Source organism: Parasteatoda tepidariorum, chromosome 7 (genome assembly GCF_043381705.1).
Source record: "Parasteatoda tepidariorum isolate YZ-2023 chromosome 7, CAS_Ptep_4.0, whole genome shotgun sequence".
Lineage (NCBI taxonomy): Eukaryota > Metazoa > Arthropoda > Arachnida > Araneae > Theridiidae > Parasteatoda > Parasteatoda tepidariorum.
The window spans coordinates 78,298,560-78,314,643 of record NC_092210.1 but is presented as its reverse complement, the minus strand read 5'-3'; the positions used below and the strand labels follow the sequence as shown (position 1 = coordinate 78,314,643).

Sequence of the window (16,084 nt, the reverse complement as noted above, 5' to 3'; positions counted from 1 at the left end):
TTTATAAAATGTTACTTTACTAAATATTCCTTAAATATATATATTTTTTACTTTGCAGCTAGATCCGATGAAGGCAGGCAACAACTAAAATTTTTGAGTGGTAACAATCCTATGATGTTGAAAAAGTTATGTGATCCTTTATAAATATGTATTAACTGCACATTAAAATAATGTAAATAAATCATATGTAGTACAATTAATTACATGATACATAGTTAAAAAACACTCCTTTAATACACAATAAACTATTTTACATTAATTAAATAGATTATTTTACATTTGTAAATCATACATTAAGCTCTATTTTTATCATCAACTTCCTATTTACAAATGATTTCTTTTCTCTAACAATAAAAAAAAAGCTTGTATACTTTGATGGTAAAAAAAAATGTGCTCACTCAACTAAGGAAATTATTATTTAAGTTTGGAACAAAACTCGTCAACTGTAGCTGTCTTATCACTGATTTGAACATCATTCTGTTTCCTAATGCCCATTTGGCAGTCTTGTATTGAAAAAGAAAACTTTGAGATTTGGCTTTAAGTCTGTGTTGTAAATAGCTTTTGCTATCTTGATATAACATTGGATGAGATATCTAATGAAGATCGAGGTACGGCTGATGCAATATTAACAGAAGACCTGTCAAAAAAACAAAAAAAACATGTTTTTCGTTACTACACATTATAAAAATACAGAGGTTTGGATAAAATTATGGAAACTCTTCCACACTAACTCATGTTTTCATATTTTTCAATGAACACTTTAGAAGTGTTTAAAATCATGCGATATCTCACACATATCAATAAAGTTTAGAGGGACGTCAATTATGAATGGAAAAAAATGTTTTTGAATACCTATGTCAAAAAATACAGTGACATTATGATAGAAAATGAAATTTGTGGAAAACCCCTTGTCATTTGAAACTTTCAATAAAAAAGTACAAAAGCTACTTAGAAGTTTGCTATAAACTTTTGCATTTTCAAGATATTTAAGTTACCAAACACGTAACGAAAATTATGAAAAAAAGATTTATATGTTTTTCTGCGCATGCACAGTATGAAAAGATTACTTACATATCTTGCACAATTTTAAAATATTTTTATTATTAATCTAAAATATGATTTAATTTAATTGAATATTTCTGCAGTTATAGTTAGAAAACATAAGTCAAATAAATCAGTTTTTTTTTTATTTATAAAAATGTCCATATTTCCACTAATATTTAAGATAGGTTTACGAAATTTTGTGTAGTTATTTCATATGATAATCGACATAATTGCTTATCACTGTATTTTTGGCATAAGGTGTTCAAAAACATCCTTCTTTGTTAGTAACTAATTGCACCTTTTCAAACCAAAAAAAAAAAGCAAACGTAACTTTATTGATATATACAAGAAATCCCACGACTTAAACAGTTCTAAAGTTTTAAAACAATTCTCTAAGTATTTCTCGACAAATATGAAAAAGTGACTTAGTATAGAAGTGTTTACATTATTTTGTTCAACCCAAAGCATGTAATTTCATAAGAATGAATAATTGCAACTAGTTGCAAGTCACACATTTTCAATCAGAATAAAATTCAATTGGAATAAACAACATCATCAATCAGATGAGATGACTAAATGTTTTACAGAAACATTTATAAGTGGAAATTTTAATGCAATTTCTACATTTGTTTAGCATAACCAAATGAAAGGCATCTCAATTTAAAGTTCAAATAATGGAAAATAGCACCTTTTCTGTCAACTAATAAAATAGAATAGAATAATAGATGTACAGTGTGCACAAAAACAAATGCCTAAATAACTATTGATTTAAGGTTTGGGTTTTAACACACTTATCTTAATGGTTTACAAGATAGATAAAAATATACTAATTGTTGGTGCACATGATGTTTTAAAAGAAAAATACTTATAGCACATCAGTTGAGGCACAAACTGTCATTGTGTCATATATATATACCTAGATTCGTCGGTACGATTTAGAAAAAATCCATTGTTTACTTTTTTAAATATGTCATTCAAATTTAACACAAATGAAGCTATAACAGAAAGACAAAATCATTTAATTACCTATTATGAGTCATATGTGATTGCACAAGATGGTTTTCAGCAAGAGCCGCCATTAGAGACAGTTCTCCGGCAAGAACGGTAGCACAAACAATTCTTGCTAGTTTAGACGCATTCCCACCAGGGCTTTCCTCACACGAACCTTTTACCCCTAAAAGCTACAAAAAAAACATTTTAATACACAATAATAGCTATAACAGAAAATTAATTTTGATAAGGCACTATAGGGGGAGGGATAAATCTACAAGAGATTCAGACATTATAATAGTATCAGGTAAAATAGGTTATATAAATATTTTGTAACATTAAAAAAAAGTGTGTATTATTTTTTTTATTTATGTGAATGTAATATACGTTAAATTATGAATTTCTATTTATTTAGAATAAATTTATCAACATAATGAAACATTTGAGCATTAAACTTTTTTTTTTATGTCATGTTAAACATTAGCATCTAATACTGAGAGTGTATTAATAACCCTTTCTTTAATTCAGTTTTTTTAATGGAGTCAAACTAGTGCTATTTTGTAAGACTTAAGGAGTAATGTTATAAGCATTTTATATTATTTTACAAATAGCCAATCCACATCAGACTCATTACTCTTTTTTTTCCACTCATTTTTATTAAAAAAATTTGCAGCTTTGTAATTTAACTCAGAAAATCCTGAATCAAGCATTGGGAAAAACTTGTTTTCATGGAGGAATGGAAAAATATAGTGATGTATCAAGCCAGAAAGATTGGGGAAAACAATACAATTTTAATATTGAGCTTAGCATTAACTTAATACAAAAGCATTAACTTAATACAAAAAAGTGGTTTATCTCCATTGTTCATATCACTTTTTAACTCATTGACATTATTACGTGGTAAACTGAATTTTTAAACGTACTTGATGATAAATTAAATGGATTTCTAAACAAAAGGATTCAATTTAAAATTCATCCCATTTTTTTATGTAGATAATGATGAAATTTTCTCTGATATAATCTACAAGCCTCCTTGATAGTTGAGCAGCATAACCAAAAATTAAACTTAAGTTATCAAATTCTCTTAAAAGTAAAATTAGAATTTTTTTTTATTTTTTATCTTTAGAAGTGAAATTATCTTTCAAAAAACTAAATGAAAATTAAAATTTCAGTCTTACTTCTAAACAAGAGGATTGAGCAGGTAAGAAAGTTCCTCCACCAACTGTGCCCACTTCTATTGATCGCATTGTGCAGCTGATATAGAGATCTTTCTCATCATCTCCCCAAACTTCCATCTGTGTCAGGCAGTTGGAACTGGTTACGTTTTGAGCAGGATCCTGTAAATATTTTTAACATATATTATTAAACTTTAAAATCATGTGATTCACAACGCATAAATACCACTTATTATTTGTTAAAATTTACTTAATTTTTATTTCTCGCTACCTATAGAATATTGATTTATGTAAAACAAAAATAATATTCATTTTGAGGAATTTTAAAGATTTGTTTAAAAATTGTTAGATTTTCCGGATACATAAAATTAATGTTTGATTATAACGACCTGCCATCAAACAAAAAATGGTTGGTATATGTCTGTATATATAATATGAGGTCAGTTTATCATGAAAAAAGAAAGCATACAAGAATATAGTAAATATTTACTTACAATCTTATAGATATTTATTTATATTTGCTACTAAATGGCAAACTAATTTTGATAGAAATATGGCACTTTTTAAAAAGAAAGAAAAAGAAAAATGATAAAAATAAATGATAATGAAGCAGCTTTTTTAAATAAGAATAATATGTTGCTGAAATTTACAAAAATTTAGTAAAGTGAACTAAACATCGTAAAATTAAGTAAGTGATATGATATATATATATATTTCAGAATAATGAAACTGATATTTTACTTCTAATTTTGCAGTGTTGTTTTTAAAGTAACATATTTAATATTTCCACTCAATTGTTAAAAAATATTAAGTTATACTCATCAAATATCTCTATAGTTTAAAAATCCATTTTATATTCAAGAAATTCCTTTTGTGCAACATGCACAACTTTTCCAACAGAAATAGTTTTTGATGGATTTCATGCTAAATCTAATTCATTAAAAAGCTCAAAAAAGTATTTTGTAAATAACATTTTCTAAAGATGCAGTAGGAAAAAAAAAGCAACATTATTCCTTCCTTTAAACAATGTAATTATCTCTTGATTAGGAATCATTCTTTGGGAAACACTTGGAAGAATCAAAATGTAGGGGAAAAAAAATTACAGTTCATAGATACGTTTAATATTTAATAGTTCTTACCTGACCAGTAGCCAGATAAATGGCCGTAACAATATTTGCTGCTTGAGCATTAAATCCACCTATACTTCCTGCCATAGCAGAACCAATGAGGTTTTTCGTTATATTCAATTTTACCAAAGATGAGACATCAGTTTTTAAAACCTATGCGTAAAACAAAAATTCAGTAACTTGTATAAATTTGTTCACATAATAAGCACAATTAGCTTATTTTTTACATTAAACACAATATACCTCTCTGACAACTTTGGCTGGTATTTGGGCACCACACACTACTTCTTTTCCACGACCTTGAATCCTATGAAACATATTTAATTCATTAAAGCAAAATTGTATTTGTACACACAAAATTAACTTTTAAAAGCTATATAATTAGAGCCAATGCTTGGGGCTTCAAATATGTGTGCTGTTTTTCAAATTAGGTGAGCCACAATTAAGATATTGGAATCATTGTTGATAAAAAAAAAGTTTATTTAGAAAAAGAGTTATTTTGCATAAGACTGATTATGCGCCACCGCAGTTACCGACAACTGCAGATGTAATTTTTGTTCCTATGGTTCCATCAATTTTTAAAATTAAAATTGTTCATCGTACATTAAAATACCTTTAATTTTTTAATCCAATGTTTCAAAAAAATCTTTAGCATAAAATTTCTTGTCAATTGATACAGATTATTTCATATTCCCTTAATTGGCCTATATTATATATTTTGTTTTTGGGGTAAAATTAGGAAAAAGAACAAACAGTTAAATAATAGGGCTCATTTAACCCCTTCATTACCTCGTAGCCTTCGTACACATATATAAACTTTTGTTTCTTAGTTGCAAGCAATTTAACATTTGAAATATTTATATTATTTTACTTAGTTAAAACCTAAGGGTCATGTATGTGGACCTACAATTATTAGTCTCCTGGCAGTAAAATAAAAATTCGGAACTGCAAAATAAATTTTTGCTATATTCCTTTATACTTCAGTACTTCTTTTTCTGACAAAAAAAAAATATAGATAGATAGATAGATTTACTTGTTTTGTAGAAATTATGTTAAACTTTAAAAAATTAACACTGCAATCTTACCAATTGATTGCTGCTGGCTTTTTATCTGTACAATAATTTCCACTAAGACTCAAAACATTAACAGTTGGGAAAATTTCTCTCAACTTATTTAAAGCTTCATCAGAACCCTGCACATAAAAAAGAGTTATCATTGATATTATTAAGAAAAGTGAAAAATATAAACTGGTATGCACAAATTTATAAAATCCTACTAATATTACCTTTGAAAGCATGTTCATTCCCATGGCATCTCCTGTAGTGGCTTTAAATCGTAAAAATGCAAGACGACCAGCAGTTTGTACTTCCAAACTTTGCAGCCGAGCAAACCTATAAGGAATACCAAAAACTTAAATTTAAAAAAAATAAAAAATTACAATAAAAAAATAACTGAATAAAAAAAAACAGTGAAATTTAGCAAATAACATGTTTTACATTAACAACTGAGCTTAAAAATTGCAAATGAGCTCTAATATTAAAACAAAAATAAATTGTGTAATAGCATTTTCTATATAAAAAAAAATTATCAAAACCAGCTTTTAAATTTTAAAGGAATTACCAACTACTGCTTTACAATTTAAACCTGATGGTTTGTTCGAATAATTATACGAAGGTTCCCACCCAATTTCAGAAAGAAAAAATCTCTGACTTTTCCAGGTATACCAGGTAAATTTCAATAACAATGGAAACCATATTTTCAACAGAAAACCCTGATTCTTTTATATGTAATGTGAAATATTATATTTTCTGTATAAAAAAATATTATTAAATGAGGAAGGGAACATTTCAGTTTGACTAAAATGCTAAACTTTTTACAACAAATAATTGTAATAGATCTTAGAATTATTTAACTCGAATCTCGATAACTGATTACTGATACTGGAAATTTTAAGACTGGTTATTTTCCAAGTTTTTGAAGAAAAAAAATTGAAACTTTCCCTGATTTTTGGAGTTAAAATAAAATTCCCTGACAATTCCAGGTTTTCTCTGTTCTCCTTGACCCATGGGAACCCTGTTATATCCCTATACATTTGTTTGAAGCATTTCTTTATATTAAATTTCTTTTTAAAATTATGCATTTTTCTCATACAAAATGCAAAGCTTTTTAACTTTGTGCTAGGGATAGCTCTTTTCATTTTGAAGATTTTTTTTTACTCAGTTTGACAAAATTCATCTATTTTTTACTAATGCAGTTTTAATTATTTCTAAATTTCAACATGACATTTTTTAAGCGAAATCAACTTCCCACTTCTTCATATAATTCTATATTACTTAAGAAATGTAGCATTAAAAACTGTTGGAATTTTTTAAAATTTTAAATATTTTTTTACAATTATTCATAGTTTTTCAGTATTAATATATGCTTAGATAATATAACATATTTTCAATTATTATTCTTTATATTGCATATATATATTATATAATTATTCATTTAAATTGTGAAAGATGTTTTCATGTAATTCAGGAAAACACTTACCGACTTGTAGAATCAAAGGCTGCTTTTAAAACTTCATAATTTTCTTTTTTCTCAACCCACTGTTTAATGTGACTAAAAACAAACACAATAATTACTTAAAATAATGTAACAAAAATAAAAACAAATATGTTCATGTCAGTTGCCATAATTTTTATATTCCCATACCATATAATTTTTTTATGTTGACATTTAAGGTGGCATTTCTGAGTTATAAAAACTTTTTAATCACAAAACTTAAACAAACTGTAAGTATTTTTATTCAGTAAACCCTAGTTAACCTTCCAATACAGCAAATATTTAAACCAGTAGGTCTAAGTGCAAATAATGCTCAACTTGAGAAAACAATAAACTTTTTCATTTAAGTATACCCATACGCTTTTTGTGGGTAGAATATCTAATACTGTGACACTGTTTAGAAATAAAAAGATGAAGCTAAAAATTTTAAATTCAAGCATTTTAACAATAAATTTTTTAAATGGCATTGTGCCATTCAGAAAAGTTAAACCTACTCAATGCTACTTTATTTGAAGTTATTATTTTCAACAAAGAAAAGAGAAAGTAGATAATCGTAAATGTGTTATTCAATTACATATATGGGATAAAATTGGCATCAATTTATGTTAAATAACCAAAAGATATCACTAACCCAGCTTCAATTTCAGTAGGCATTTCAATCACTGGTGCTCGAGTCATGCCGTCTCCTAATAGGCAACTTCTTACTCCGCCTGACAACTACAAAAGACATTTTAAACATTAATAGTTAAAAACTGTTTGAATATAGATATAGTTCTGGTAAATAAAATTAAAACTATAGATTTCACTCACTTACTTAAACATCATTAATAACCAGGGTTCGTGATTTTTTTGATTTTCTTAAAAAAAATCGGATTATTTTGATTTAAATCGGATTATTTTGATTTAAATCAGATTTTTTTGATTTCTATTCAAAAACACTATAAGAGCTTTAATTTATGATTAAAAAAACCTTATAAATGTTTAATCAAAATTAAATTAATAGTAAAACTATATTATAACAATATTTTAGAAGCTCTAACTTACTAAAATAATTTTTCATTATAATGCATAGCGACCATTTTGATACAAGGGCATGATTGAAATTAAAAGACAAGATAAAATAGATAATTTAAAGAATACTACTTTAACTAGTAACAACACAAAGTTTCAATTAGCACACCATAATTTTAATTTAAAATTGTGATCTCTTTTTTTTTTCCTCATGATTTATAAAATGGCAAAATTAATGCAACAGATTGTGTTTATAAATGTTGTCATTCATCAAAAAATAAATATTCAATCAATAAATTTTTATGTTAAAATATTCATTTTTAATCATACATAAGTTAAGCTAAAATACATTTAAAAAAAATCTATGTACTCATTGGAATTTTTTTCACAAAAGAAAATCTGATAATTTCAAAGATACCGTAAACATATTATAAGAAGAAAAAAAAATACCAGTTAATAAACCCTACTGCTTCAAATAGACTTTGTAAGGGAAGAATGGCACTATATCAGGAAAAAATATCTGAACTCAGCTTCTTTTTTTTTCTTTCTATTTTTGACATATTAAGGTAATTTCTTTTTAATATTACCTCGAGCTTTAGAAACGTAGAAATTTCCATCAATAAACTATAATGTAGATTTGAATTCCATGCTTTTTTAATCAAAAGGTAGAATTTTAATTAACATTTGCTTTTTTTTCTTTTTGAAAAAAATCATGTTTATTTACTTTCTACAGCTATGCAAGTCTATATTAAGACAGCATTAAATATTTACTTTAATCTGTACTTTCAATGTTAAGAATCAAAAGATTTTTAAACATGTAATTTTAAATGTGTTTAACACACTCCAAGAAAGAAAGTAATTTCGTTAACTAAAATTAATTAATGCAGCAATTTAATTAAAAGACATCCAATTCTTTATCGCTTTGACCAATTGGCCACCTTCTGTCTCTCCGAACTGTCATCCTGGGCTCATAATAATAATCTTAAATTTAGTGATAACAAAACACAATGTATAACCTTTCCAAAAACCAAGANTTGTTGCCATGGGAACATACAGTTCTTCATTATCCAGATGTAGTGGCCCTGCAACTCCTAATGGTATAGGCACATATCCAATCACATTTTCACAGCATGATCCCATAACCTTCAGATGCAAATAATTAAAAAAAAACTTATTTCAAACAATACTTTTTTTAAAACCAATTTAAAATTTACAATTTGATTATTTTAAAAATACAATATATGTGGACAAATTATAGAAGTTAATAAGAATATTATCATGAAAAGATTTATCTTCAATAAAAATTACGTATTATTAAAAGCTCCAACATAGGAAATAATGTACATGAAAATATCTAACTTGTTTGAAGAATCCAACTCGTTTGTTGTTAAATTTCTTTGTACTTTTCATAAGATTTTTTTTTCATTATTTTTTTCTAACATAATTGCTTATCTTATAAAAGACATATTTTAGGTACAAATCAATCTGAATTTTTTTTTTCTTTCTTCCTTTAATTCCTCGAGAAACTTTGATAAAATACAATGACATTTTGAGAAAAATTATATTTTAAAATTGGTTATATTTTAATAAAATTCACTAAAAAGATATATTTAAAAAAATTATTTTAACAAATATAATAATTGTAATAACAATTACTGTCAAAAATAAAATAAAAATCATGGTGGTGGATGAGGAAGATAAAAATAAATAAATAAAACAATTTTCTAAACTTCAAATATAAATATTAACACTTTCAAAATATAATTATTGAATTCAATTACTGTCAAAAATAAAATAAAAGTTATGGTGGTGGATGGGGCTCCAAAAGCTCAACAATAAAATAAAATACATGTCTTTTTTTTAAAAAATTCTACCTAAACTGAAGATTATTATTAAATCTAGCTTTATCACAAACAATTTTTTTCTTTTGAAGATTAAAAACAAAATCTTAAAAATTGAACATTTTAAAAAAATAAATAAATTGTGGACAAAGGGTCTTTCTTAAAATAACAAAGTTTTTTCATACATGTTTTTGTTGAAAGATGGTTTTGTCTTTCCTGAAAAGATTCTAAAAACAGGATTGAATTAGTACTTCAGCTTAATAATCACCTAAATATAAAATTCACCAACATTTTTTAAAACTTATTTGAATGTGAAATGGCATTACAACTCTATTTAATAATAGGTGGAAGATAAAATACTAAAACTACAAATCAATGTTGTAGCCCACAGCAGAATGTAGAAATGTATTAAACAATTATTACATTAATATTATTTATAACTATGAATCTTTAATGTACAGACAATGAAACAACTATTCAAAACTTTCACTACAATCATTACTTAATTTTCTCTAATTGTTTAGTCCTTCATAGTAATTTCATGTTCATTGGTATTTAGATAATATTACAGCATTTAAATTTTATGGTTAAAATTTTTTTCTTCTCTAAATTCTCCCGAAAGTCTACAAATCATTCCCAAAATATATGAGAAGGACAATTTAAACTTGAAATATACTTTTTTTAAAAATACTTATTATTAGTAATACTAATACTAAATCTACTAATATTATTAGCAACAAAATGTTCTTCAAATTTTGTGGGAAAAAAAACATATTTGGGAAACAATTACTAAAAGAATTTTACTCTGTAACTGAATAATAAAGAAAAAGTAAAACTTACCATTTTATAATCATAATTATCATACGGTAGAGATTCTAATATCCGACCTCGTTTTGCTTGTTTGTTAAAAAGTTTTCTACGGAGTATCACACCTCTTTTGGGATTCTTCACAATAATTTCCAATTTATGAGGCTGAATGAGTCTTTTATCAGCTAAAATAACTAATTCCTCATCAGTAAGACCAGCACCCCCAGCCTATAAAATATGTTATCACAGATTTTGAAATTTTTAATTAAAATAAGTAAATTTATTAATAAGAAAAAAAATTTAAATTCTTTTTAATGCAAACACATTTTTAGCTTTGATTTCTATTTCCTATTATTTTAAAATATTAACTTAATACTATATAAAGAAGAATAAATATAATTTATATTATTTCAAACCATTAACTAATCATTAATTAACAGGAATATTACAAAGAGACATCACAGCAACGCATTTCACAAAGTTACTTTTTGCCCCTTAATAACGACCCTGAGCAGTAATCTGGTGCTATTGAAAAGGTTTTAAAATCGCTCATCAAAAATATTTTAATTTGTACGAAATGAACACCCTATTCTTTAAGTGAAAACGCTGTTAAGTGTTCACATTGACAAGTATGAAGCTCCACTTTCAGAAGTCGCTGTTCAAGAAAGCAAATGTTGCTTGGAAATAAATATTGAAATAGAAATGTGAGTAGTTATATCAAGCAAGATATGCAAAAAAGTTAATGCAATGATCAGCAGTCATAATATTAAACAACAATGCATAAATTTGTATGTGAAAAATTCTTTTCATAAAAACGGACCCTTCACAAAATGATTTTTCTTTTAATGGGTCCCTTCACAAATTTGTTTATTGTTTTGTTAATTGAATAAACCCTTCCCAGGGCAGAAAACAAGAAAGATGGGTGTAAACGAATTAAGTTTTGTCTTCGGCAGACAACTCTCCCATTATTCTTCCGAAATGAATATTATGTGTTCAGCAGTGTAGGCTAAATACCAAATATTTCTATGTTGCATCTCTAATTTAGAAGCAGAAATTGCTGTTTATTTTTGAAAATTTAATTTTTTTAATTATAATTTTACAGTGCTGAGCATAATCTTGTATCTATTTAGAATTTAAAAACTCCTTGAAAAAGCTTTTTGCAATAACTGGATCCTATTTGCACAAATTCATAAAAGCAGGACCCTGGTTGAAAAATGTGAGTAATTTTTTCACAAAAACCGGACCTTTCACAAAATGTCTGGACAGACCCCTGATAACAAGATTTTCCCTTTAAAAGATGCAATCAAGCGGTTAAATGAGTGATCATCCTAAAGGAAGAAGCTGGATGAAATCGGGTGTCAATAAAATGCCACTGGCAACTTGTCTTGATCTAAGAAAGATATGAATATTATATATTCCAAATTGGCGATATTTCAATGTTTTAGCTGCCAAACTTGTCTCAAAGATGAAAAAAATAATCAGTATCGAAGATCATCAATACATAAAAAAAGCTGTGTTCTTTCTTGTGAAAGTCCACCTGCCTTTCACTGCAGTGTAGTTAACAAATCATTAGAAAGAGCAGTTTTGCTTGCATTGTACAAATTAGTTTTATTTTTGGCGAGCTCGGCGACATTAATATTTATGTTATATTTATTATTATAAATACCTTTTTATTAATAATATAACTTTATGTATTACATCCATAAAGTACTTGGGTAATTCAAAGTACGAGATCTATAAACACCATAAACTATGTTAATATTGTCATTACTTCTACAGTTACTGCTTTCTAGTCATATATACATACATAAAACATACTAAGTATAATAAGTATATGAACCAGAACACAGATATAGAAAAATTGGGGTTTTGTGAGGCGATATTAAGCCTTGCAGGAGTGCCACAACTTAGAAAAGTTTGGCAAGTTCTTACCAACAAAATAGAGAACTCATAAACTAAAATGTAAAAATGCAAACACCATCAAAATATAATAATTAAAATAAGTTATGAACAAATTTAAACAACAGTAAATTTGATGTAGTCATTTTATTTTCTAACTGAATCTGACTTAATGAAACTAACCTCAGAAGCAAGAACTTTTTTGCATTCTTCAAGGGTGCGCACAACAGGGGGGAAAACATCATCATCCGCATCTTCTCCTTCACTTGGTTCGGGAAAACCTTCTGTTTGTGTTGGCTTATCGGCGGTGGAAGACTTCTTATCTTCGGAAGGTCCAACAGTGAAGGAAACTTCTCTAGTTGACTGTTTCACATCAAAGTGAGTGGAAGATTTGACAGGTGATAACTTTGATATTTCTTGGCTGCCGCAAGAAAGAGCTGAGGGGAGACAGAGTGAAATGTCTAATTATTCATTTAAAATATTCTCCACAAATGCACAATGTCTACGGAAATGTTTATCGATGAATTGAAAAACAAACTGTTTTGGGAAAAGGGTGGCTATAAGAAAAAAATTTTGGCTTTCAGACGAAACACATGTTTTGATCACTTTGTATTCTTTAAAAAATATAAATAAATAAATAAATTACAGCATTTTCAAACTCTCTCTGTGGAATAATAATTTGAATAATTTTTAATTATATATAAATTGCATGCAATTTTAACATTAAAAAAAATTATTGATCCACTTTTGTTTTTTACATGTTTCAGTTAAAGAGAATTAAAATAAAAAATCTATAAAAACCGAAATGTCAAAAGATTTCAATCTTTTGTCACTCTGAATATGTATCTTTAAATTTTGGAATTTTACTGCAATAAATTGGCACTTTTTTAAAAGTATATCATAAAGTATAGTATAATTTTTTTCAACAGCTATACTGTTAATTTTCTTTCCAATTAATTTTTTGTAGGAAGACATAGAGTCACACATTTTAGGTTGCACTTGACCTCTGGGCTGAAGATTGTGCATTGCTAATCTACAGTCTTAAAAATAAATAAAAAATCAGTAGAACAACAAATATGTTTAAGCTTTACAAGTTTTATCAATAGCCACTCGTTAAACTGCATTACCACAAAAGCTTTAACCGACTGATAAATTATCGAATTCTAGGTATGATCAGACAAATGTTATTTTTTTTTAATAGATGATATAATGAAAAATAATTATAACACTGCAACGCATTGAAATAACATATTTGCATTTCAAAAATCAGTTTTTAATTATTGTACAAAAAATATAATTAATAACTGCTTTGTAAAGTTTGCTCATTAGCTGTAAATTATTTTTTCTTCACAAGAGCTCCATAATAATTCTAAACTTAATATATGCAATACTCAATTTTGTGGTTGAAATAGGTCTGAATCTAATTAGTAATGTTGTATGGAAATTTTGCTGCTTTTCTCTATGGGCGCTTTGACTGATCTGATGCTTTTATAAAAAAAATGGTTCTTCAAAAGGCTAAGAAGTATTATATAAGATTATTAGTGAATAAAAATTGAAATTCACTTTATGTAAGAAAGTAAATCACAATATCAATAAATACACTCTTTTATTTTAAAAAAATGTTTAAAAGCATTTACAGATAAAACTTTATAGTTTATTTTTTTATTTCAATTTTTTGGATTACAAGACTCACGAACTGATTGTATGAATAATCATTTAACAGATATTCTATTTATAAATTTTTTTTTAAAAAGTACTAAAATACCAAATATACAAAATTCAATATAAAGCATGCTCGCTAAAACATTCAAATTGTCCTTTGACTTCTCTTAAATGCTGTTCTTTGAAGGCCTTTTTCAATGCAAGAAATAATACTTTTTAAGCAAGTAGCACGCTAGTTTTATAACTTATGTGAGTTTATAATAGTTAGTCCATTTCCAATTAGCACACTCCATGCTGGTTAAGAAAATTATACAAAATATTCATAAAAAGAAAAGCCACAGTTTTTAAAAATTAAAAGCATCTGTGATCTCATTTTTTAATACTACTTGAAAAGAGTTGAGGGGACAGAGCACTTGCTTCCCTATGAGGTGACTTTTCGCCTCACCGACCACAGTGCTGACGTAAAATATCCCCAGTGGTAGATAGATCTTGGGTTCGTATCTTGCCGTCAGGCTAAATGTGAGAGGTTTTCATGGTTTGGTTTTCCTCTCCACGTAATACAAATGCAGGTTAGTTTCATTAAAAAGTCCCCCATGAAAGAAAATTTCGCATAATACATGATACAAGAGTTCCCTGGTTTTTCTGGATTGTGTTTAAAATTACAAGGCTACGGAACTGAACACTGGTAGCCGTTAACTCAAACATTGGGTTGACTGTTCAGTGATGATTATTACCACTAAATACTACTTGAAAAGTTACTTCATACATGCATATTTTCTACTCAATCTTAAATCAGGGTGGCCACTCAAATCAGATTTCAAATTTCCCTGATTTTTCCAGGTTTTCCAGATAAAAATCTTAAAATTTCCAGGTTTTTATTTCTTTTTTCGTATAAAGTGTAGGATGTGTACAAGAAAAGTGTCTACATTATAAAATATTTTATTCAAAATGTTATTTTTTTAACATATCATCTTGAAAAAAATNGAAGGTCCTCATGGTCTTCCTCTCCATGCAACGCAAATGAGGGTTAGTTCCATCAAAAAGTCCTTCACCAAGGCAAATTTCTCCCAATACTCTATCCAGGAGTTCCCTTGTCTTCTGGATTGGGTTCAAAATTACAAGGCTACGGAGTTGAACATTAGTAGCTGAAAACTCATAAAATTGGGTCGACAACAGTTCAATGACGGTTAGAAAATAAAATAAACTACTCGAAAAGAGCTGCGGTGGCTCAGGGAATAGTGTGCTTGCATCCCTATGGGATGACCCAGGTTCGAATCTCAGTCTTGGTTGGTAGATACGAATTATGCTTGCAGTTCCTACCGACCACAGTGCTGGAGCAAAATATCCCCAGGGGTAGATAGATCATGGGTCAGAATCCCCTTGCGGGCAGGCTAACCGTGGGAGGTTTACGTTGTTTTCCTCTCCAAGTAATGCAAATGTGGGTTAGTTCAATCAAAAAGTTATCTATGACGTCAAATTTCTCTCAATACATGACACAGGAGTTCCCTTGTCTTTTGGATTGTGTTCAAAATTACAAGGCTACGGAGTTGAACATAGGTAGTCGTACACTCAAAAATTGGGTTGGCTGTTCAACAATGGTTATAAAATTAAAAAAATACCACTTGAAAAGTTACTTCATACATGTATGATTTGTACTCAATCTATGCAAAAGCAATAAATAATTTATTGATTTCAATGATTCTAATCTTAGAAAAAAAATCTTTCCAATGTAACTATTTAGAAAAGTTAATAATAATAGTTTCTAAAAGATTAAAAATGCAAGTCTGTTTTTATGCCTAGATTATTTTCAAAAAGATAGTATATATAACTTAAAGTATAATTTTGTGTTTAAGGCCCATAAATTATAGCTTTCTTTCCTTTTTGCAAAAGAGATGCTAAGAACAACTTTAAAAAACATTTCACTATTATAAAGTTCAATTTCATATTAAAAAAAAAATAAAGTATCAGAAATTTA

The 16,084-nt window shown here is 27.3% G+C and overlaps 2 protein-coding genes across 3 annotated transcripts in view; one reads left to right on the top strand and one right to left on the bottom strand.

Moving 5' to 3' along the window:
- LOC107444282 (mitochondrial ribosomal protein S29) overlaps positions 1-197 on the top strand; it is a 33,233-nt gene extending 33,036 nt beyond the window's left edge. For both annotated transcript variants that reach the window (XM_043039642.2, XM_071183675.1), the window contains exon 13: positions 59-197. In XM_043039642.2, the coding sequence (XP_042895576.1) occupies positions 59-144 (86 nt within the window). In that variant the 3' untranslated portion in view covers positions 145-197. The remainder of the gene's footprint in view (positions 1-58) is intronic.
- An 18-nt stretch (positions 198-215) lies between these two features.
- The window catches only part of LOC107444292 (HMG coenzyme A reductase), a 94,419-nt gene continuing 78,550 nt past the window's right edge, over positions 216-16,084 (bottom strand). Inside the window, exons 11-22 of the mRNA XM_071183680.1 lie at positions 12,631-12,884; positions 10,582-10,776; positions 8,900-9,043; positions 7,521-7,606; positions 6,875-6,946; positions 5,622-5,727; positions 5,422-5,528; positions 4,580-4,643; positions 4,349-4,489; positions 3,213-3,371; positions 2,071-2,225; positions 216-637 (exon numbers count right to left, since the gene is read on the bottom strand). Of these exons, the coding sequence (XP_071039781.1) occupies positions 565-637; positions 2,071-2,225; positions 3,213-3,371; positions 4,349-4,489; positions 4,580-4,643; positions 5,422-5,528; positions 5,622-5,727; positions 6,875-6,946; positions 7,521-7,606; positions 8,900-9,043; positions 10,582-10,776; positions 12,631-12,884 (1,556 nt within the window). The 3' untranslated portion in view covers positions 216-564. The remainder of the gene's footprint in view (positions 638-2,070; positions 2,226-3,212; positions 3,372-4,348; positions 4,490-4,579; positions 4,644-5,421; positions 5,529-5,621; positions 5,728-6,874; positions 6,947-7,520; positions 7,607-8,899; positions 9,044-10,581; positions 10,777-12,630; positions 12,885-16,084) is intronic.